Genomic DNA, 24,833 nt, shown 5'->3' with positions numbered 1-24,833 from the left:
ATCAACTGGTCTCTGCTGTGTTGAACTTCCACAGAACTTGACCCTTAGATGAGGGGAACATAAATGAGGCTTTTTTCAGAAAGCTATCAGCTGTACGTGTGCTGATTGTTGTCAGGAGAGTGTGCTCTCGATGTTCTTATGTCACCGCAGATTCAGTGAAGAACAAACTCATGTGGTTAGTGAACACCCAACAGCAAGTGAGCACCATATCCCCTTTTCTGTTTATGGGATATGTGACTAAGTAAATGCCTCTGACTCTGAAAAGATTCTGAGAGCTTAATCCCTTTCACATTTTTTGTAGTTAAGAATCAGAAAATAAAACTTCCCAGATTAAACTTACTTTTAAAGATTCCCATGGTGTTTCTTCTGACTCGCTTTGTGCCTATATTGAAATATTATTCATAGGTTTAGCAAAAAGTGTATTGATACCTGTTTTTCAATTATATATTTAAAATATTCAAAAACTGTCAAAATGTTACGAATATAGAATTGTTAGTTATGGTATATTCTCAGTTGTATTCAATGGCTCAGTATTCAGTATCAACAGAAAAATCATCTTGCAAAGTTCCAACTAGTACTCACATCTGTTGTCTCTTCCAGAGTTGTGTCCTCTGACTCTGTTTGGTCCTGTAAAGAAATATTAATATTTACATTTCAGCACAGAAGACCAAAGTGCCATCTTAAAAACTATTTCCCAGCGTGTATAAGATTTGACTATTAGGTTATTAATGAGAGTTTAGAAGTCATAGAACACTACAGCATGGAAATGGGCCTTTTGGCCCATCTGGTCCATGCTGAACTATTAACCTACCTCATCCCATTGACCTGCACCCAGACCATAACCATGTACTTAGGAAATGTCTCTTAAATGTTGAAATCAAACTCACATCCACCACTTCTGCTGGGAGCTTGCTCCTCACTCTCACCACCCTCTGAGTGAAGAAGTTCCCCCTCTTGTGCCCCTTAAAGATTTCACCTTTCACACTTAACCCGTGATCTCTGGTTCTCATCTCACCCAATTTTAGTGGGAAAAGCTTGGTTGAATTTCCCCTATCAATGTCCCTCATGATTTTGTATACATATCAAATCTCCCCTCATCCCTCTATGCAATTGGGGGAAAAAAATCCTAATTTTATAAATCTTGACAGAACCTTGGAGAGTGGGAAGGCTTCACCAGGTATCTCATGTTCCACTGTAGCAATGCGTCAACACAACCCTGGAATTGTAGAACTGCAAGATCAATAATGGGGGTAAGATTTCCCACTAGCTGGGTTGACTTCCCTCAGAACTATTGAATAGTGTACATTGAAAGAGGAGATTCAATGTGTGGCTGCTGTCAGGAAGGCATCAGCATTAATTGCCTTGATGCTGCTAGTGTATGGACAGAGTCTCTTTCTCTCTTACTGTTCCTGGGGGTTTCAACCAATAACTGAAGTCCTCAGATTCTATCTTGATGACATATTATATTTAAGAATCATTAGCTTAAACTTTCATTTGATGGCTCTTCCAATGAATACTCGACTGATTTGCTTTCCACCTGTATTAAGATATTATTTTATGTTTAATGAAGAGATAATTGATAAATTATGTATATGCTTCACATTTGTAAAAAATACCTAAAAATAATTATACAGTGGATTCTGGTTAATTGGGACACATCAGGACCAGTCCATTTTGGCCCAATTAAGTGGCTGCCCTAATTAGCTGATGTTTCATGAAAATAATTAAAATAGTATAACAAAGACAAACTGAGTAACAAATTATATATTTAAATGAATAGAGAATGAATTAAAATACTACTAATGCTACTACCGTACTATAAAACTCTGTATTAGCTGCTAATACTTATCAATGAAGGAATTAATCTGTGTTATGTTCTTTTGACTGTAAATGAACAAAATCAACGCAAAAACCTAGAGCAGATAATGAACTGCTTTCATACAATGCTGTCAATGATTGCAACTTCTAAATCTTCATTTTGATTGTAGCATTCAAGACAATTTTCAATACCTTCAAATTCTTCATAGTTCCCAACTTGTTGAAGTCATAAAATCCTTTCATTTTTACTTATGGCCATTTCTAGCATCTTCAAGCATGATTGCTTGAAACCGCAGTGAGCAAAACAGTTCTGAATTGTCTCACTGTTTATTTCTCGCCAACTATCAGTGACAAAAATCACTGCTTTTTAAGACGAACACTAAAAACTGATGCTATTTAAAAACTGCTAACTTGTATCATGGTGTAACGTCTAATCAGCTCGCAAGTGCACATGACTGCTGCTAGTTAGAAATGGTATGGCAATGGTTTCCTGCCCCAAATAAATTGCATAGTATCCCAAATAAATGAAGGGAATTCCAGATATTTTCTTGATTAGTTTTTTTTCTTTACGTGTTGTCCCAAAAAAGCAGCTGCCCTGATGTAACAACGGCCCAATTAACAGGAATCCTCTGTATTACAATATTAACACTTTCAATTTGGGATTGTACACTGCATTTGATAAATAACAAACATTTACAAAGTGACAAACAATGTTATAGAGATAGAATTGATAACCACAGATATTTTACTTCTCAGATGCAATAGCTCAGTCAGAGTGAAAATATCTTCACTAAGCCTTTGATATTCTGCTGTCAATGGATATGTTGATGAGTGATATGATCATCAACTGGTATTTATTGTTTTAAACCTTTCCTATTCAGTAAGGACCAACTATTAGAGATCCCTAGAAGATTATGTTCTACAAATAATGGCATCAGAAAAATCTCATTCTTTAGACTTTCAGTTAGCTTTGACTTCATGGAAAAAAGTTACCTCAGGATCGGGGGAATTCTAGAATCCTTTGAAAATGTTAGAAATTTCCCACTGGAATAAAGCACATGAATCCCTTTTCCTAATACCTTGAACAGAAATAAACTGGTCTCTCAGAATCAATTATGGCAAAACTAATGGTGACATTTTATACTTATTGCATAATTGAGATTAATGTGAAAATCATTTATCAAGTCAGCAGTTAATACTCACATCTGATGTTTCTTCAAATGATGTCTCTCTTGACTCAGATGTTTCCTATACGTTAAGAGTAATGTTCACATCTTTAGCCCAGGAAACCAATGAAATATTCAGCAAATAAACTCCCATTTTAAGAAATCCCAGTGCCTTGAACAGTGTAAAGGTGAAGTTACCTCAACAGTGGCTTCACTTGATTTTGTTGAGTCACTCTCACTGTCAACTATCTTCAGACCTTCACACTCCACTTCAATGTCAGCCACCTTATCGGCAAAGTATTCAACACGGCTTTTGCAAAACCCTTCCTCCTGTTAGAATAACATGACGTATTACATGATTGCAAATTTTGTTTTGAAGCAGAATGCCATTTAGCTCAATTTCGGCTCTTTCCATAGATTTTCTTATGATGTTGCTTAGTACTTAGGGCAGTTTCTATGACATATCTCAGTATTTATGTTTTTTTTGCACATTTAATATAGTACTCATGAAATCATACAACATGGGAACAGGTCCTTCAGCCTACTGCATCTGTGGTGACAAGCAAGCACTGAGCTACACGAGTACCATTGTTCCTCTAACATCTCTATCATCTCCGCCCCACTCCCACAATACTTTTACCAGCCACTCACGCTAAGGGCAATTACCCTACCAGCCAACACGTCATTGGATGTTAGACAAAACCCATGCAGTCACATGGAGAACATACACGACCACACAGACATCACCCAAAATTGGGATTGAACCTGGAGTTGTGAGGCCATTTCAACGGTTCATCTTAGTATCTCAAGTCCTTTCTCTTGATATTAATTGGTATTCAGGGATCTTTGTACCAGATGACCCAGGAGATACTGATTTCAGGTGTTTCAATACTGCAGTATAACTTACTACTCAGAAGAAGCGTTTGATGTCACAGAATAGCACAGGACTTACAGCGATATTTTTGGGACGGAAATAGCAGCTGGGATCATCAAATTCCAGTCCAGAATTCTTGGAGCAGATGGTTTCTTTCACAGAGAATGTTAAATCCACACTGTATGACAGTTTACCTGTGCGATAGGTCTATTAACAGAAACAAGTCATGAATATGTTACCACATCTGCCATCCATAACTGGTCAGATACAGCTTAGAACAAAAGAGGCCTGTATTCCATTCAGATGCTTACATTTGACAGTCAGAATGACAATGTAACAGGGACAAAAGATTTAACGCATCTGAGCGTAAGTTTAATTCTTTGTCCCTCATTGTGCAAAATGAACAATGTTCTGGAGCCTTCAGTTTCTACAGGAAATTAATGAACAATTAATGACAGGATATTCAGGATTTAGAAATATTTCAGAAGAAAATAAATCCCAAAGTTGGATGAAATTTCAAATCACAGTTCCAAAGGTTGCTCCAGTCTCCAAAACCAAATACAGATTTAGAATTTAAATAATTGAACTGAATTTCATGAAAAGTTGTGCATGCTTAATATTCTTCTCATAAGTAATAAAGTGTCTAACTGTGCTCAATGGTATTCTTCTAAAATATTCCTCTTCTTCTAATAATATTCAGTCTGTGAAACACACTTGAAACAAGGACACACTTACATTTGCTACCCTTCTTCCAGTGATACCACAGAGATTGGTAACCTTAGTAATTTCATTCAGCTTCAGAACTGAGGCTCTCAGAGCATCCTCAGGGACAGGCACTCCTGAAGAGAGAGAAAGAATATTTTATCAAATACTCCCTTTACCCATGCATGAAGTATCACTGACCGGAGCTCATTACCAATAACTCATTGTTCTTTGAGGTCCCACTCTCTGGGGATCCCACTCACCCCAGAACTTACCTAAGCAGTGGAGGATCTGCACGGCAATGATGGTGAGCAGGAAGGATTTCATTCTGTCTTGTATGGAATCAGCTAGCTGGTTTCTCAGAGTGAAGAAGCTGCTTCTCTCTCTCGATCGATCTGCTTTCACCTCATTGCCTTGGGTCTTTATATCTTGCACCACCACCACATTCAAACACTGACTCATATTTACCTAGCTTGAAAGTCGTGGGCACAGGAACCAGATGAAAGGGGGGCAATAATATTGGCAAAGCCACCTCCTTGTATCGTCATCATGTTTAGATTTGGTGGGAAAAGAGTGAAATCAGGTTTTATTCCTTAGAGTTTGAAATAATAAACTAACCAAAGAGAGGAAATTGTCATCACAAATCTGAACAAGGCAGCTCTTAATTCAAAGGAATTACATCTATGTTTCTTTCAATTAGAACAGGGTTGCTAATTTCAGGAATTTCCTGCACTTTCCAATAATTGAAAGTTAATCTCTGGGATTCTACTGCTAACAACAATATTGATCAGAACAGTGTTTCATTTTTTGTGGACATTTTTCTTTAAGGTTTCTATCATCTTCGTGAAGAGGTTGCTTAAATGAGTGGGATATTATAAAATGTAACTTGCTGGAATATGTTCAGGTTGGATTTGGCACTCGCAAGTCTAGGGGGCAATGTTGCTGTATTTATCATTACCCCAGGAGGTTGACTGAATTCACTGGCATGTTACCTTCCATGGTTTATTCAGGTCAGCTGCCAAACTCAAGTCCTTCCTGCAACAGTTTTCTACCTTAAGCAGTTTCTGTTCTCCCTGATCCTTCTCCCCCAGTTCCTGCCATTCATCCCAGGGCTCATATTTGACCCAAATGTCCATTCTTCACATTGTTTGGACTGTGAACAACGTCACCAGAGAGACATTGAAGTTGGTGATATGGAATCCTTATTCAGCGTCACAAGCAGCCATCATTCTGGAGACACTCTCAGTAAAGGTTCACAAACCCTCAGGTACATCACATTTTTGTTAACTTAAGATCAAGATAACAGGAAGTGATTTTATACAATTTCAGTGGTTACAATGACATTGTTTGCTTTCAATTATTTGAGTTGACAATGCTTCCCTTAAATTGCATATCTACAGTGGGAGACAACTCTGAATGTTCAAACACGAGGAATTCTGCAGATGCTGGAAATTCAAGCAACACACATCAAGGTTGCTGGTGAACGCAGCAGGCCAGGCAGCATCTCTAGGAAGAGTTACAGTCGACGTTTCGGGCCGAGACCCTTCGTCAGGACTAACTGAAAGAAGAGCTAGTAAGAGATTTGAAAGTTGGAGGGGGAGGGGGAGATCCAAAATGATAGGAGAAGACAGGAGGGGGAGGGATGGAGCCAAGACCTGGACAGGTGATTGGCAGAAGGGATATGAGAGGATCATGGGACAGGAGGACCAGGGAGAAAGAAAAGGGGGGGGGGGAACCCAGAGGATGGGTAAGGGGTATAGTGAGAGGGACAGAGGGAGTAAAAGGAGAGTGAGAGAAAGAATGTGTATAAAAATAAATAACAGATGGGGTACGAGGGGGAGGTGGGGCATTAGCGGAAGTTTGAGAAGTCACTGTTCATGCCATCAGGTTGGAGGCTGCCCAGACGGAATATAAGGTGTTGTTCCTCCAACCTGAGTGTGGCTTCATCTTTACAGTAGAGGAGGCTGCGGATAGACATATCAGAATGGGAATGGGACGTGGAATTAAAATGTGTGGCCACTGGGAGATCCTGCTTTCTCTGGCGGACAGAGCGTAGGTGTTCAGCGAAATGACCTCCCAGTCTGCGTCGGGTTTCGCCAATATATAGAAAGCCGCATCGGGAGCACCAGACGAAGTATTCCAGTCTGCGTTGGGTCTCGCCAATATATACTGCGTCCGGTGCTCCCCATGTGGCCTTCTATATATTGACGAGACCCGATGCAGACTGGGAGATCGTTTCGCTGAACACCTACGCTCTGTCCGCCAGAGAAAGCAGGATCTCCCAGTGGCCACACATTTTAATTCCATATCCCATTCACATTCTGATATGTCTATCTACGGCCTCCTCTACTGTAAAGATGAAGCCATACTCAGGTTGGAGGAACAACACCTTATATTCTGTCTGGGTAGCCTCCAACCTGATGGTATGAACATTGACTTCTCAAACTTCTGCTAATGCCCCACCTTCCCCTTGTACCCCATCCGTTATTTATTTATATACACACGTTCTTTCTCTCTCTCTCTCCTTTTTCTCCCTCTGTCCCTCTGACTATACCCCTTACCCATCCTCTGGGTTCCCCCCCCCCCTTTTCTTTCTCCCTGGTCCTCCTGTCCCATGATCCTCTCATATCCCTTTTGCCAATCAACTGTCCAGCTCTTGACTCCATCCCTCCCCCTCCTGTCTTCTCCTATCATTTTGGATCTCCCCCTCCCTCTCCCACTATCAAGTCTCTTACTAGCTCTTCCTTCAGTTAGTCCTGACGAAGGGTCTTGGCCTGAAGCGTCATCTGAATGTTCAAATACCTTTTCTGATTACAAGTTTCCCTGAATCTATTTACAAGGGCACAAATGACTTTAGTCATAGTTGTCTGAATTGCTGCAGGCTCATTGTTTTAACATTTAGCTACTGCATATGCAATCCCTTAGTCTGTGGAGCAGCCATGAGTAAAAATGAAGCTTTGAACTTCAGTTCACTGGTTGTAATTTACAATATGAACTGTAGACTGGTCCTTGCTTGAGATAATATCTGCTATATTCACATAACTCCAGAATACTTCCATACAACATGAACGCCAAGGAATGACTGAAACCAGGTGGTTGACCGTATGCGGAATCAATGTTTGGACTGATTTCATTCTCAACTATTACCCAAATACTGCTCTTAACAAGGTAGTCTGAGCAAGACCAAGTCCCACGTAACATTTCCATTGATAGTATTAATAAATAGAGATCAATTAGTGGACTATTAGTCGGTTTAGTGTGGATCAGTAACCAGAAAATGTTGGCTTTTGGAAGACAAGACAATGCTTCTAACCTGACACATCAAAATGAATAACATTGTTTGGTTACCTTCCCGTCTCTCTGTATTTCCTCCATTTCAATGGTGGTCTGCACATAGAATGATCTCTGATATCTCGTCATGAGGTTAGCTGTGAGTATGGCACAGGAAGTGATGCATCCAAAGCTCTTCTCACTTCTTAATGACCCATGGTGATGTACAATGAGAATATGAATGGGATCAAGGAATGAGGATGGGGTAGGAAACAGAATATGAGGTAAAAGATCAATAGTGATTTTACCTAATGGTGAACAGGCATGAAGTTAAGGTCTCCTGTTTTAATTTCATATGTTTTTATGTTCTATTGTCCTTGTGTTCTCACTGTCAAGACTTATATATATTATTTTCTTAAGTTCCTGTTAAATTAATCCTTCCCTGCATCAACGAGACAGTAGTGTAGCAGTTAGTGCAATTCTTTACTGTATCAGCTGCAAGATCCGGTTCAATTCCTGCTGCTGTCTGCAAGGATTTTGTACATTCTCCCTGTGACCTCATGGGTTTCACCCAGGTGCTCCAGTTTCCTCCTACATTTTTTTTAAAGTGCACAGTTCGGCTAAGTGAGTTGTAGGCATGCTAAGTTGTAGCCGGAAGTATGGTGCCCAGCACAATGCTTGTTGATCTGATTTGATGCCAACGACACATTTCATGGTAGTATAGAGGTTAGCACGATGCTATCACAGCTCAGGGCGTTGGAGTTTGGAATTCAATTCTAATGCTGTCTGCAAGAAGTTTGTGTGTCCTTCCCATGGGCATATGGGTTTTCTCCGGGTGCTCTGGTTTCATCCCACATTCTCAAGACATACTGGTTCATAGGTTAATTGGTCATTTCAAATTATCCTGTAATTAGGCTATGGATAAATAGATTAGTTGCTGGGTGGTGTGGCTTGTTGGGCTGGAAGGGTCTGTTCCACACTGTGTTTCTAAATAAAATAAATAAATAATATAAAATTTCACTGTATTTTTCAATGTACATGTGACAAATAAAGCTAATCTAAATCTAAAAATTTAAATCCAAAATACCATAGCATCTTAAATTTAACTTCCATTCCTCATCACTAATTTGATGCCAAGCCACTTTTTGTGGTTTCAACATCCTTTCTCCCACTCTGACAGATCAATTCCTTGGTACGAACTGAGCTCAGCACAGGAAGTTACAGGAGCCAGTGACAAGTGGCTAGTTCTAAAGTTCTGTTGTTGTTGAGACCACTTCTTGGCATCATCGATCAGATGCTTCTTTGGTCACGTTCCGGCAGGCAACGTCAAGGATGACGTTGGAGAGGAGGGCACGGACCTGAAGCAGCATCATCATCCCTATGGAGCTGACGTAAAGGGCGTTCAGTAACAGCAGCAGCACAGAACTGGCTTGTGGTGCACTGCACAACTCTCAGCACCTGCCAAGCTTTTCCAGGCATCATTCCAGTAATGATATCCTTAACTTATTCATTGTCCGTGGGTTGAACTTGGAGCAAACGTGGCACAGTTTGGTTAATCTGATCTGTAAACAGAATGACGATTTCACACAGTTGAGTATTTCTGAGCAGCACTGACCGCTGAGATGATCCACTGTGCCGTGTATGGGAGTACCAGTTCACTGATGCACTGGGGGCAGTGGGTTCACGTTGACCATTGCCAACATGGCTTTGTGGGCTGCTCATGAACTGACGGTGTCTTTATCTGCTTGCCAAAATTGTGCGGGATATGAAGAACACATCATCACAGTTTGGTGGTATATAAAACTGAAAACGTGCAGATAAACAGCTGGCAAGGATTACTGAGTAATCTATCAAGCAGGAACTGAAACTTTCACTCTGGAACAGGCAAACACGGTGCTGCAAAGCCCCAGTGCGGTCGCTGAGGAAGTTAGATCAGAATATGTTGTTCTATTCAAGTCTCCTCGTGCCAAAGCAGTAAACACCTGATGTGTTCATGGCCCTGTGTTCACATTTACTCCAGTGTTAGTGCTCAGACATTGAATGACAGGCCAACAAGACAGCTTAGAACTGTGATCATGGATTGATCCTCACTGTATTATATGGATTGTCCTTTTGCTCAAACGACTACACACAAAGAGTTCATATTATTATGGTGTTGCAGCACAGTATTGTCTGAATAAAAGATCAGCCCTATTACAAACTTCTCTCTGCAACAGGTTCCTGATGACAGAAACTATTTAGGTCTCTGAGCATGGGTGCTTGACCCAGGGCTTTGTTTTGGATGGGGACTTGTTGACATGTTAACGAAACCTATGGTCAGGCTTTTTGCCTCCTGGGTTGCACACTGACCTCAGAGTTGATGTGAGGTGAAGTGTGGAGCAAAAGAGAGAACATCAAAATAATTAGTGGAGGTAAACAGTTCAAGGGAATGATCAGTGTCCAGGGAAACATGTGTCAACATCTGCACGAAAATATACATCGTATTTTGAACAAGAACTAAGTTATCATAATTTGATTGCAAACATTGATTATATTTTAGCACATAGGTCACTTGAGTCCCATTATTTTGTGGGAAAACCGTCCCTATTTTTAGTTTAAAGTTAAAAAATTCTACAGATGCTGGGAATCTAAAGGAAGAGGCACAAAGTTCTGGAGGAACACAGCAGGCCAGGCAGCATCTAAGAAGAGTCGATGTTTTGGGCTGAGGTCCTTCAATAGGACAGGAAAGGAAGGGGGCAGAAACCAGAATAAGAAGCTGTGGGAATGGGAAGGAGTACAAGCTGACAGGTAATAAGTAAAACCAGATAAGGGGGAAGGTGGGTGGGTGAGGATGTGGGGCGGGGTGGGGGGGGTGAAATAGTTTGAGTTAATCTTTTACATGATTGAACTCTTCAGCATTGGCTGTGGCTGGTGTTGAAACATTACAGTTGACCATTGAACTGTTTTATTTGACGAAAACCTTGTTCCCAGATGAGAATGTGAAGAGTAACATCAAGAGGGGCAACAAATGAGGTGCAAGCCTGAACTCAATGGACCCAAAAAACCTGGGAAGACCAGAGCATTAGGAACAGGAAGATATTCTTCTGTCCCTCTCGTCCTGTCCATCATCACTTTATATAAAGATTTTGCCAGGACTTGAGGACTTGAGTTATCGGCTAAGATTGAACAGGTTAGGTCTTAATTCCCAGGAACACAGGAGAATGAGAGGAGATTTGATGGAGGTATTCAAAATTATGAAGGGTATAGATAGGGTTAATGCAAATAGGCTTTATCCTCTGAGTGGGCCGAGACTAGAACTAGAGGTTATTGGTTAAGGATGAAAGGTGAAATATTTAAGTGGAACCTGAGTGGGATCTTCTTCACTGGTGGGAGTATTCAAGGATATTTTCAACCTCTCACTGCTACGGTCAGAAGTTCCTACCTACTTCAAAAAGGCAACAATTATACCAGTGTCCAAGAAAAGAAGTGTGAGCTAGCTTAATAATCATTGTCCAGTAGCACTCATATCTATGGTGATGAAATGCTTTGAGAGGCTGGTCATGGCTAGAATCAACTCCTGCCTCAGCATTTTGCCTATCGCCACAATAGGTCTATGGCAGACACAATCCTAATGGCTCTTCACACGGCTTTAGATCACCTGCACAATGCAATCACCTATGTCAGGATGCTATTTGTTGACTATAGCTCAGTGTTTAACACCATCATTCCCACAGTGCTGATCGACAAGCTACAGAACCTAGGCCATTGTACTTCCCTCTGCAATTGGATCCTTGACTTCTTAACCGGAAGACGACAATCTGTGTGGCTTGTTAATAATATCTCCTCCTCACTGCCGATCAACACTGGTGTACCTTGGGGTGTGTGCTTGGCCCACTGCTCTACTCCCTTTATACCCATGAATGTGTGGCTAGGTATAGCTCAAGCGACATCTATAAATTTGCTGATGATGCAACCATTGTTGGTAGGATCTCAGATGGAGATGAGAGGGCATTTAGAAGTGAGATATACCAACTAGTGTAGTGATGTTGCAGCAATAACCTTGCACTTAATGTCAATAAGGTGAAAGAGCTGATTGTGGACTTCTGGAAGGGTAACATGAGGGAACATGAACCATTTCTTATAGAGGGATCTACAAAAAGCAGTGGAAAACATCAGTAAAAGGGATGAATCTACATGGCCTCAACCTCACCCAATCTACTTGATGCATTTTTCCATGGTGGGATTAGTCATTAGTTCTGCTGAATTTTGCCTTCATGTTGAGGACGACCTCTATCTCGTGTTGTAAAACAAATATGCTTGGTGGAATAGACTCAGAACAGATCAGAGAGGTGGGCTTCCATGAGAATCTGTAAGGAACAGAAAACGGTACACCACAATTTTTAACCCCTTGGCGCAGCAGATCCCTCATTCAACCCAGACAATTAAGCCAGAGGGTAAACTCTCATTCAACAACCAATGTGCAAAAGAAGACAAACTGTGCAAATAAAAGAAAATACTGAGAACTTGAGTTGCAAAGAGTCCTTGAAAGTGAGCCTGTAGGTTGTAGAATCAGTTCAGAGTTGTTGTGATTGAAATTATCTATGCCAGTTCATGAGCCTTATCTTTGTAGGGTCAGAAGTGGGAATGTTTATGGATGACTGCACATACAGTAGTAGGGAAATTACTGGAGAAAATTCTGAAGGACTATATTTACTCACTTTGAGAAAAACATAGAACGTAGAACACTAATGCACAGTTCAGGCTCTTTAGTCCATGATGTCATGCTGACCTTTTAACCTGCTCCATGATCAATCTAACCCTTCCCTCCTACATAGTACACAACCCTCCATTTTTCTTTCATCCATGTGACTGAGTCTCTTAAATGTTCCTTCCACCACCCCTGGCCGTGCATTCCACACACTTATCAAGCTCTGTGTAAAATACCTATCTCTGATGTCTGTATAAAATGGTCTGAAAAATGGCAGCTGGAATTTAATGCAGACAATTACAAGGTATTGCACTTTGGTCAGACCAATCAGGATAGGTTTTACACAGTGAATGGTAGGGCACTGAGGAGTGTGGTAGAACAAAGGGATCTGGGAATACAGGTCCATAATTCACTGAAAGTGGAGTCACAGCTAGATAGATTTGCAAAGAAAGCTTTTGGCACATTGGCCTTCACGAGTCAAGGAACTGAATACAGGAGATGGGATGGTATATTGAAGTTGTATAAAACATTGGTGAGGCCTAATTTGGAGTACTGTGTGCAGTTTTGGTCACCTACCTACAAGAAAGATGTAGATAAGATTGAAAGAGTTCAGAGAAAGTTTACAAGGACATTGCCAGGACTGGAGGACCTGAGTTATAAGGAATGCTGAAAAAGGTTAGGACTTTATTCCTTGAAACATATAAGATTGAGGGGAGATTTGATAGAGGCATACAAAATTATGAGGGGTATAGACTGGGTAAGTGCAAGCAAGCTTTTTCCACTGAGGTTGGGTGAGGTAACAACTAGATTCAAGGTGAAAGGTGAAAAGTTTAAAGGGAATATGAGGGGAAACTTCTTCAATCAGAAGGTCATGAGAGTGTGGAATGATCAGTCAGCACAAATGGTCCATATGAGCTTGATTTCAACATTTACAGGAGGTTTGGATAGGTACAGGAATGGTAGGGTTATGGAAGGCTATGATCCCAGTGCAGGTAGATGTAAGTAGGCAGTTTAAATGGTTTTGGCACAGACTAAATGGGCTGAAGGGCCTACTTATGAACTGTACTTTTCTATGACTCTAGGACATTAAATTTCCCTCCACTCGCATTAAAACATATACTTTATGGGTAGTGAGTATGATTTGTGCATGGAGGTTCTGACTCAAATTTAAGTATTTTGAGGAATGATAAAGAATGCGAATGAGGGTAAGGCAATGGACGTTGCCTATGGGGTACTTTTGTAAAACACTTGACATCGTACCTCATGACAGATTGGACCAGAAAATGAAATCATATGATATCAAGGTGAGTTGGTAAATTGGATGAAAAATTGGCTTGGTTTTTCGAAGAGAGAGGGTAATGGTAGAGGGTTGTTTCTCTGGATGAGATGACAGTCCTGTAACCAGTAGTGTTCTGTAAGGATAAGTGCAGGGACCTCTATAGTTTGTAATGCATATTATTGATGTTTGAAAATGTGGATGGTCTCATGAGCAAGTTTACTGAGGACATGAAAATTGGCAGGGTTGTGAAGATCAGGGAGGGTTGTCAAAGGATACTGCAAAATATAGATCAGTTGGAGATTGGTGATGAGAAATGACAGATGGTGTTTATCTGGACAAGTACAAGGAGTTAGAATGGAGGAAGGCCATTCACCTGTAAGCACATGGCTTTTCTTCAGGTGCTCCAGTTTCCTCCCCGTCCCGAAGGTGTGCAGGTTCATTGGCTACAGTAATCTTCCCCTGGTGTGTGGTCGAATCGGGGGTGAGCTGATGGGAATGCAGAGGGATTAAAACAAAATGGGATTATTGAAGGATTAGTGTCGATGTGTGCTTGTTTGACATGCATATTTCTGTGTTCCATGAGTATTACTCGAAGGTTAAATATGTGATAACTGATGCACTGAGCCCCCAAAGTTTTTTCATTATCTGCAAGGCGCAAATCAGCAGCATAATGAAGCAGCTTTCACTTGCTTGGATGAATACAGCTCCAGTAATTGTCAAGAATCTTTACATCATCCAGGACAAAGCAGATCACTTAGCTGTCACGATTGTGGTCGCTGACCAGAAGGTGGAGTTAGGGAGGGTGGCCAATGCTGTGGGGTGGGATGAAGGTAATTACTAATGGAGGGCTGAGGGAGAAGGTGATAATTACCTACTGCAGGGTGTTCACTATTCAGGGGTTGGGTGAAGAGAGCATTGTGGGCAATGTGTAGGAGTGTGAAAAGGGAGAGTTGTGGTAACTCTTCAGGAATGCTGACAAGTGAACTCCAAGGGTCATGGGCCCATCCCTCATCCCTCAGAAAATACAAGTTTCAGGGAAGATCTGAGCCTTTCTTTGTAAACATCTAATATTGACGTTTAATGGGTTGCATCAGTGGGTGTTTGTGGCTTTGTACCAGCTTCACCATACTGATGATGGTAAGTGACCTTGTTGTATGATGAGTTGACACATAGCTGGCCCGGCAATGAAGCTTCAGCAATAGAATTTACTCCTCATCCAAACCCTGCTGTTGTTTACAGCTGAAAAGCATGGTGGTGCAGAAGATTCAAACTCAGAAATCCTTGAGTTAAAATGTTTTACCTTTCATGATGTTCTGAGGTCAAAGTGTCATTTCTTGGATACAATACGGTCTTTTAAGAGACTCTTAGATAGGTACATGGAGCTTAGAAAAATAGAGGGCTATGCAGTAGGGAAATTCTAGGCAGTTTCTAGCATACCTTACATGGTCAGCACAATATTGTGGGCTGAAGAGGCTGTAATGTGCTGTAGATTTCCATGTTTCTATATTTCTTCAACTGGGAAAAAAAGTTGAAGTGGTATATCTTGAGGATTAATGAGCAAGAAGACTTGGTTGAGACAACATTTCAAGGAAGTGAAAAAAGATCTGCTCTCACCACTTACAATGCGAAATGAAATTGTGGAACTTAATTGTCATCAGGACCGCAGAGAGGGTGGGACAACATTTGGACTGAATCATTGACAGGTGGCAAATAGGATCCTGGATGAGAATTAGTGAGAGTCATCACCTGCGGTAGTTGTGATGGACTTTTTTACAGGTCAGTCTATGTATAAGATTCTGCGAACTACTGACTTTAAGCCACATTGTTTAATGATGCGAACTCTGTCATTGCCCTGAAAATTACAGAGGGTTCCCTGTTTGCTGGTGACCTGTTTCACATCTGATTTAACAGACAGACCTGCAATGTTAAAGAATGAGCAACTGTTCTGCCTGGTTCAGAACACCAGTGCATTTCTGCAATCCATAATGGCTTTGAGTGTCTTCCCACTGACGCTCCAAACGAATGTCAGGGGCAACACATAATGGATGAGAACTGATTTCTAGTCATTTCCAGCAGTCCCCTGGAACAAAATGTTTTTAAAAAATCAGACCAATGGGGCAGAACCAAGCAAATCATCGTAACAGAATAGGTCAGAAACTACAGTTTCTGAAAATTTAAAATAATAAAATGATGCAAATATTTGGCAGGTTAAGCTGCACCTGTATGAAAGAGAACAGGTAATGTTTCAGGCCCAGGTTGAGCAGAAACTTTTATTTATAAATATATATGATCATTGGCTTGAACCCTCTCATTGTTAAACAAACTGGTGGAGGAACTTGTGAGTTGGACAACATCTGTTGGGGGGTGAGGATGGACATGAAATGTTTGACATTTGATACATGATACAAATGTCGATGATTCCTAGCATGCCATAGATGCTGCACAACCTACTGAGTTCCTCCAGCACATTGTTTCAGATTCCAGCATTTACAGTCTTTTGAATCTCTAATGATTAAAGTCAGGCTTGAAAGCTGAAGGCAAAATTCTGGACGGATTTGGGTCCATTTGGAGATCTGTTACTGGTGGTGTCCCAGGGTATTAGATCCATTCATTGCTCTTCACTGCTTTGGGAAACAACTTCTTACTCAATTTCAGCAAGAGCAAGGAGCTGATTATTGACTTCAGGAGGAGAAAACCATAGGTACATGAGCCAGTCTTCATTGGACAATCAGAGCTGAGAGTGTCAGCAACTTTAAGTTCTTAGGTGTTATTATGTCAGAGGACCTGGGCCCAGCACACAAGTCCAACAATGAAGAAAGCCTCTACTTCCTGAGCAGTTTGCAGAGATTCGGCATGACATCTAAAACTTTGACAAACTTTTGTAGATGTGTAGTGGATTAACTGGTTACATCACAGACTGGTATGAAAACATCAATGGCCTTGAACTGAAAATCCTACGAAAAAGTAATGGATACAATTCAGTTGATCATGGGTTAAGCCCTTCCATCCATTGAGCACATCTACATGAAACACTGTCACAGGAAAGCAGCATCCATCATCATGGACCACCACCACCATGGGCATGCTCACTTCTTGTTCTACCATCAAGCCTTATGACTCTCACCACCAGATTCAGGGACAACTAATAACCCCTCAACCATCAGGCTGTTGAGTCATATTTCACTCAACTTCATTTGCCCAATCATTGAAAATTTAACGTTCCTACAACCAATGGACTCACTTTCAAGTACTCTTCATCTCATGTTCTTGATATTTATTGCTTATTTATTTAGTATTGTTATTTTTCTCTTTTTGTATTTGAATAGTTTGTTGTCATTTGTACATTGGTTTAAGTGTCCAGATTTTGCAGTCTTTCATTGTTTCAGATTTATTGATTATGCCCATTAGAAAATGAATATCAGGGTTGTATATAATGACATATATGTACTTTGATAATAAATTTACTTTGAGCTTTGAAACCCCAGATGGAGGTGCTCGAGCACAATTTCCAAATTGATAGATGATGCCTACCATCATGTGAGTGGTAGCACTGCCGGCAATCCTTGTCTAGTTAATGTGTCAGGAAAACAACCTCATTACTGGAAAATGATTTTCAGTGTTAAACATCAGTGCAGATAATTGTTAACATATATACACCCTCAGTGAAACAAAGGATTTGGCAGCTGGTACTGACATCTTTGAAGATAGATGATCAATGTTGTGAAGAGACAGCTTGAGAGAATGAGGTACTGGGGCAACACACACAAACTGCTGGAGGAAAACAGCAGGTCAGGCAGCATCTGTGGAAAAGAATGAACAGTTGATGTTTCAGGCTGAGACCTTTCATCAGGACTGGAAAGGAAGGAGGAAGAAGCCAGAATAAGGTTGTGGATAGGAGGGGGGAGGGGAAGTAGTACAAACATAGTTGATAGGTGAAACCAGATACTGGAGTGCATAGGAAGTAAAACTGAGTGCAAGGCATGGTGTTATTCAGACTCAGGAGCTGGAATCTGGAATAACAATCAAGATGCTGGAGGAATTCGGTAGGGCAGGCAGGATTTTGTGGTGGGAAATTGACAGTTGATGTTGAGTCAAGACCTTTGATCTGGATTGACACATGATTTATGGTACTTATTCAGATATCACTTGGAAAATCCTGACCGTTTTGATATCCTCATAGGGTATATGAGAGCAAGAATTTTATTTACAGAGAAAGGCCATTATAGTCATCCCCAACATAAAGTATTCCTGTATCAAGGCTGACTAAAAATATTGGGACCCTATAAATTAGAGATCTATGGCAATTTATTTGAATTTTAAAGGTAAAAGAGGAAATCATTTAACAATTGACAATTTGTTCCAATTAAATATGCTCATGAATGAAAGAAAGTGGAGGACCATGTGGGAGGGAAGGGATTGATTGATTTTGGAGTAGTTGAAAGATCTACACAACATTGTGGGCCTAAGGGTTTGTACTAGAACATAAAATGCTACTGCACAATACAGGCCCTATATGGCAAATAGAACTGTACTATGCTGTTCCATTTGTCACATTTTTTTCTACACAATGAATCTATTAATTTATAATTTAACATTTCCATTGCTACTTTACCATTGAAAAACTATGGTTTTCAATCACATCATGTAGGTCACTTAATAAATTTGGTGTCCAATAAAGATCCTTGATCATCAGCAAGATTGCCCAAAAAGGAAGTAGTCTTTGCTGGACCTGGTCCTGGGGCATGATATAGGTTGAGAGAGAGTGAAAAAACACTGATGTGTTTTTAAGGTTTAGATTATTAATAAAGAAATCAAGGAGCAGTGTGAGCTGAAATAGATGAAAGGGGACCTAGCCAGAGTAAAGTGGAAGGGAGGATTCAGATTTAACTCCAATGGGATGAGGGATGGCCTTGAAATTGAAGACTCAGATGATTGAGACGTTCGCACAGAAGGAAAAGTGATGAGCACTGAAGTCAGAGCTCCTGGATAAAAAGGGAGAAATACAATCAAAGCCAAAATAAAATGATATGGTGTAGGCAGCATGCCAAAACTACCAGTGCAGATTCCAGAGTGGGGAATTAGAATGGTAGTGAAACCAGACTAAGAATTGAAAGGCAGTAAACAGAACAGGAATTGAGAAGTCTTCTGCAGAGAGTCAGAGTCAAAGTAATACAGCATGGATAGAGGCCCTTTGTCCCAATGAGGCATTGTCGAATATGTTGCCCACCTAGCTCACCTCATCCATACTTGTTCCATTAACTCATAACCTTCTGAATAAAGGAGTTGCCCCTCAGATCACTTTGAAATCTTTCCCATTTCACCTTAAATCTATGTTCCCTAGTTTTTGATTCTCCTATCCTGAGGGGAAAAACAAACTGTTCCCATTAACCTTATTATGATATTATAAACCTTTATAAGGTCACCTCTCGCTCACATACCTATGCTCAAGAAATAAAAACCTAGCCGAAAGCTCAGGCTGTCTAGTCCATAACCATGTCTTTCCTATAACAGGGTGACTAAAATTGTACAAGGTACTCCAGCCGCTACCTCATCAACAACTTATACAACTAACCATCTCTTTACCTCCTGATGCCCCTCTTAGAGTATTCTTAATCTTTTCTTAGTTTTCAAGGGATTCACTCATTCCCCAACATCCTAAACCCAATGTATGTTCTAAAACCCCATGTATGTTCTAGATTATATAGCACAATATTAACTTCTGCAACCAATCTTTAGACCAGAAAGTAGATTGTAGATTAAGTTTAAAATGCAGCCCCGGACAATAGTTTCCTGGAGCTTTTGATGCTAGTTAATTGAAAATCAGACAATGCTGGTTAACATTCATTTTGGGTGTCTGGAGTGTGGGTGCGAAGAAGGTGTGAAAATTAAATGTAATTCAAAGGAAGCATTGTAGATACATTGTAATATAGAATTGTCCTTTGATCTTTAACATATAAAATATCATATATAATTAGGTTGTGTAGGCCTCTTCCTCCGAAAGGGTCTCAATATGATGCTTGCTGCTCATCTTTGCTGAAGAAAGCACTTCTGTATCCACTAGCTTCAGTGTCTCTCCAGCAGCTTTGTTCTTGTTACAATGTTTGGGGGCTCGTCCAGGTTACCTTTGTGAGACCCATCATGTGATACCTTTGTGTGATCTCAGCAGTCTAAGTGGGACAGTGTTTTTAAAATTAACACTCACACTTGGACCTGTTCGAGTCGGTGGCTTTGAGATCATGAGGTATCACGAACATGGTGGAGAGCTGATAAGTGGTGTGGTGTGTGTGCGCGTACATGTGTGTTTATATAAGAGACCGAACTTTGTGTGTTGATTTGGTAAGACAGGGTCATCAGTTGTGAAAGGAGATTACTGACAGTTCGGGACATCGGTGGGAGGGGGGGTCAGGTATACTTTCCTGGGAATGGTATTTTGGTTGATGCATTTGTGAGTGTGTGTTTTAACAAACCATCTGTAACCTTGATGTAACAGTTAGATGTCAAGAAATATAACAGGCATTATGAGTTCAGACATACATAAGAGGCAGTTTGCAGAGTACATATCCAGCAGTTTTAAGTGTTACTGTTTAATTTTTATCCATCACTTATATTGTATGTAATATTGGAATTAATGTGGAGATCCCCAGATATATCTGTTGGGATAGCACCGATTGAGGTCGAGAACCCTGATGACCCGAGCCAGCCCTTGACTTTGATTATGAGCATTCACAAGCCCTTCACCCCTGAGGAGAAGCAGAGCATTTTGTCAGAGTTGCCCTTACTTAGGGAAATTAGACCTCACACTTGGACCTCTGCAGGAATACAGATCTCTGGCGCAAGCTCCAGGAAATGATTGAAATTCACCAGATGCGCCCTAAAGTTAGCCATGCATTGGTAAAAGCAAATTGCCCGAGGAATATGTGGGTCAGTACAGCACGGGGGGTGTGCAGGATGGTACATGGGCAACTATTGGGAATGCCAGCAATGAAGAGTGATATTGCCTCTTTAAGGGGGAAGTGAGGCAGCAACTGGGGGGAGGCGCAAATGACTGGGGAACGATAGTATCAGTCATTCAGAGAGCTGATGAGCCAGCCATGGATTATGCAGAGTGTAAATATCGAGCATAAGAGGAATATTCAGGGTTGGACAATCCAGGGAGGGATGACCCTGTCTTCCTGAAAATGCTGAAGGAAGGCCTGAGCTCAGCCCACCAGGAAGTTTTCGATTTGGGGACAGCAGTGGGATCGGCCAACTGCAAGATAGTATTATGGGACAGTGAGATAGACCAGAGGAGGGGGAAGAGAAGTCGTAAAGTGGTTGTGGTGAACGTAGCTATCGTGACATCAAAGAGAACTTGCTTTGAGTGTCAACAGCTGGGCATGCAGTAAGGGAACTGCTGGAGAAGACGAGGGAGGCGAAAGGAGATGATCTGTTACAGCTGCAGCTTTTCAGGCCATGGTTGGAGGTAGTGTTGTGAAAAAAAAGAAAAGTGTGAAAATCACTTACCAAACTAGGCAGAAACCACAGCAGCCCTCTCTCTTTCCCATTTGGCTGCTGACTAGATTATAGGACTGGTTCAGTCAGACAAACAGCTGACAGCAGCCTCTATTGCCAGTAGTGGTCATCCACGGATGTACACAAAGGTTTATTAGGGGACCAGCAATGTGAAATGTTATTGGACATGGGATTGTCGGCATCGACAACTGACCTACCCTTGTCCATGACTGGAGAGGCAATTTACATTACCAGTGCAGGAGGTGAAACAACGAGGGTGGAGAGAAGTCAGTCCTGGGTACTTGAAATTGAGGGAGTGCAGCTCTTTGTAGATTTTTGGGTGTGCCCAAACAATGAAGGTACTATCCTGGGGATAGACACACTGACTCAGGCAGGTGTGATCATAGACTCAGTAAAAGGAGAAATAACGTGGACAAGACAGGGGCAGTGGACATGTGACCTGTAACGCAGATAACATGGCGCACAGGGAGACAGCAGACCCAAGCAGAGAGAGGAGACAGGGCAATGTGTGGGAATCATGTCCGAAGGTCCCAAAGGTAGGGGCCAAACACAGTCAGGAGCTGTTAGAAATAGTGCAGCTGCCTGAGGAGGTAGCAGTGATTAAAATAAAGGCTCACCAGAAAGGGGATAGTAAGGAGTAGAAAGGGAAGGAGTGGGCAGACATCAGTGCGAGGAAGGCAGTGGAAGAACAAGAAGCAACAGAAATTACAAATGTACAAAAGAAACCACAACTGACAATTCAGCAAGATTACATGGAGATGTGAAGGACCACTGTAACCAGGGTAACACATTGAGGGATCAGCCAAAGCAGTAGTGATACACTGCAAATCAGAGAGAGCTTGAGGGAGAGAAGATAGTCCTCCCACAGCCAGGTGACCAAGTCATGGAAAAAGAGCTGGTTGAAATGACAGGTTTCACTCCCGGGTGGATAGATCCACAGGCAGTGCTCTGGATGAATGACGCCTGCGTTGGTGTACAGTCCCAGCAAGGCAGCCGGTGGAAACACTGGGATCAGGTTAAACTGTATGGCCCACCTTCTCGTCACCCCACAGACAGAGCGGGAGATCAAGTCTACCCGGTAACAGAGTCATTGCAGAGAACCCTGGTGATGAACTCCAGCTGGCTGTATCAGGCCTGACCACAGCTGATGGAAGCAGACCCACAGCAAATGCGAAGGCAGAAGACACTGAGCGCAACAGCAAGTCGTGAATAGCATGTTAAAATGTAATGGTGATGGTACTCTGTAATGAAGCCTGGTTCCTGAAGGTAGATGATCAGTTGTATGGCTCAGTATAGAAAAACATTTGGGGAGAATTGATGGGAAGGGATTCGAGTTACAGCAGAGACATCAGCTTCGATGTTGGGGCAGACCGAGAAAGAAAAGAAAATCCGCACAGCATCTGAGGGCAGTCGCCCCAGTCAAATGGGGAGTGAATACAAATGAACTGGGCCCTTTGAGTGGTTGGGCCAGGCATCAAATGAATAGTCCAGAAGGGTGTGCCACCACGGTGAAGTATTTGCAGTCATTCAAATAGAGACCACCCCACCCCACCCCTCCCGTACATCAATGAGAGGGCCTTTGAGCCTGATACATTTACCTTGCTGGTGCCCCTGACTAGAAAGTATCCATGGATAGCCACTACAGAGTTTTAGCTATCAAAAATAAATGAAGGGATGAAGATAAAGAATGTGATTAAATTGCAATCGTTCGGCGGGGAAAGAAGCAACAGACATACGAATGATGAAGCTGTGTTTTAAAGACTGTTGGTCAAATTTCTGGAATGATCTCTCCTTAGAACCTTGTAGGTAGGCATTAAGGATGATAGTGTAGATGTAGATGCACATACGGTAGAGTAATTGGGAGAGGTGTTCTGAAGCAGGGCATTTTTGCGACCCTATTTGATTCAATCGCCCATAAGGTTTGGCTATTCCTGGAACAAATTTATTTTTGTCCAGGAAGGCCACTAGGAGGAACTGTTAGGGTGTATTCTGGAGTTAGGTTGTACAGCAAAATATTAACTTCATCTTTTTTTCTCTAGTCCTGCTGAAGGGCCTTATCCCGAAAGACCAACTGTAGTCTTTTCCATAGATTCTGCCGAGCCTGCTGAGTTCCTCCAGCAGTTTGAATGCTGATTAACATTCATTTATTTTGGGTGTCTGGAGTGTGGGTGCAAAGAAGGAGATGTGTGAAAACTATATGTGATTCAAAGGAAGTATTGTAGATATAGTGTAACTATAGACTTGTCCTTTGATCTTTAGCATATAATTGTTATGTAATATTGGGTCGCGAGGCCTTTTCCTCCGAAAGGATCTCATTATGATGCCTGTTGCTTGTTTTTGTTGAGTAAAACACTTCTATATCCATGAGCTTCAGTGCCTTTATGGCAACTTTGTTCACAGTACAACAGAAAATTTCTCTTTTTCTTGATCAGAACCTCAATATCTCTTACTGGCCGTCCTTCCTTAAATGTACCAGGTTTACCCTTTGTCCCATCAAAAATATGCTGCTCCTGAATACCTTATATCACACTTTTAAAAGTCTCCCAATTTCTATCCATTCCTGTCCCTCCAAAGTGCTCACCAAATCACTCAGCTTAAATTCCCCTAAATTATCCCTGCTTCAATTTAGGACCCTAACCTATGGGCATGTCCTCAGCTTTTCCATTATTAAAACTAATAGACTTATGGTCACTAGAACCAACTTGCACCCCGATTGCCATTTCTGTCCCTTACCCTGCTTCATTCTCTAAGAGGAAGTCCAGTATTACATTCTAAGTAGGGCCCTTTGAATAAGGATGTTTTCCTAGACAAAGTTACAAATTCCATTGTCTAGACCCTTAACACTCTGGATAGTCCTGTCAGTACTGGAGAAACTAAATCTCCCTCTAAGGCAACACTTTTCTTCTCATAACTATGAGCAGTATCTCTACACTCCTGTTCCTCAAGTTCCTGCTGGAGAGTAGAGGGAGGGGTGATGGTGGTTTTCCACTACAGCCCCACTAGAGTGACCCTTCCTTTTTTGTTGCTAGGTTCTACCCATATGGCCTCACTGGACAATGCCCTGAGAATATCATCTGTAAGTACCACTGTTTCGTACTTCCTTATTAAAAAGGCTTCACCCTCCTCATTCCCTGTATCTCAGTCACAATTGTAGCATCTGTATCCTGCAATGTAGAGGTGTTGGTCCTGTCCTTCTCTCAGGAACATTTTGGTTACAGTTATAATATCCCAGCTCTCAGAGCCAATCCACGTTGAGGTAAGGATGAACTTTATTTGTCACAGGCACATTGAAACATACAGTGAAATGTGCCACTTGCATCAAGTCAGATCAGTAAGGATTGTGCTGGATGCAGCCCACAAGTGTTGCCACAGCATGCCCGTAACTCATTATCTCTAGCTGTACATCTTTGGAATGTGGGAGGAAACCTGAGCACCTGGAGGAAAGCCACAGTCAGAGGGAGAACGTACAATCTCCTGTACAGATAGCAGTAGTATTGTACCTGGGTCATTGGCAGTGTACAGTAT

General features: G+C 41.5%; 1 protein-coding gene across 1 annotated transcript; it reads right to left on the bottom strand.

Annotated features, from left to right (window-relative positions):
* Nucleotides 1-552: 552 nt before the first annotated feature.
* Nucleotides 553-5,022, bottom strand: LOC140198733 (secreted phosphoprotein 24-like). The gene is made up of 6 exons (XM_072259747.1): nucleotides 4,836-5,022; nucleotides 4,594-4,697; nucleotides 3,937-4,065; nucleotides 3,183-3,311; nucleotides 3,022-3,066; nucleotides 553-627 (listed from the first exon to the last, which is right to left on the bottom strand). Exons 1-6 carry the CDS (start codon nucleotides 5,020-5,022, stop codon nucleotides 553-555), a joined length of 669 nt encoding a protein of 222 aa, XP_072115848.1.
* Between the last annotated feature and the right edge of the window lie 19,811 nt (nucleotides 5,023-24,833).

The sequence above is a fragment of the Mobula birostris genome, chromosome 6 (assembly GCF_030028105.1).
Source record: "Mobula birostris isolate sMobBir1 chromosome 6, sMobBir1.hap1, whole genome shotgun sequence".
Classification (NCBI taxonomy): domain Eukaryota; kingdom Metazoa; phylum Chordata; class Chondrichthyes; order Myliobatiformes; family Myliobatidae; genus Mobula; species Mobula birostris.
This window is presented reverse-complemented; position numbering and strand designations above follow the sequence as displayed.

Excerpts from the sequence above, each read along its gene's own strand:
- LOC140198733 (XM_072259747.1), bottom strand. The coding sequence starts at position 5,022 with ATGAGTCAGTGTTTGAATGTGGTGGTGGTGCAAGATATAAAGACCCAA. Across the intron at positions 4,698-4,835 it reads GCAGATCCTCCACTGCTTAG|GAGTGCCTGTCCCTGAGGAT; the intron begins GTAAGTTCTGGG and ends CTCTCTCTTCAG. Across the intron at positions 3,067-3,182 it reads CAAGTGAAGCCACTGTTGAG|GAAACATCTGAGTCAAGAGA; the intron begins GTAACTTCACCT and ends CTTAACGTATAG.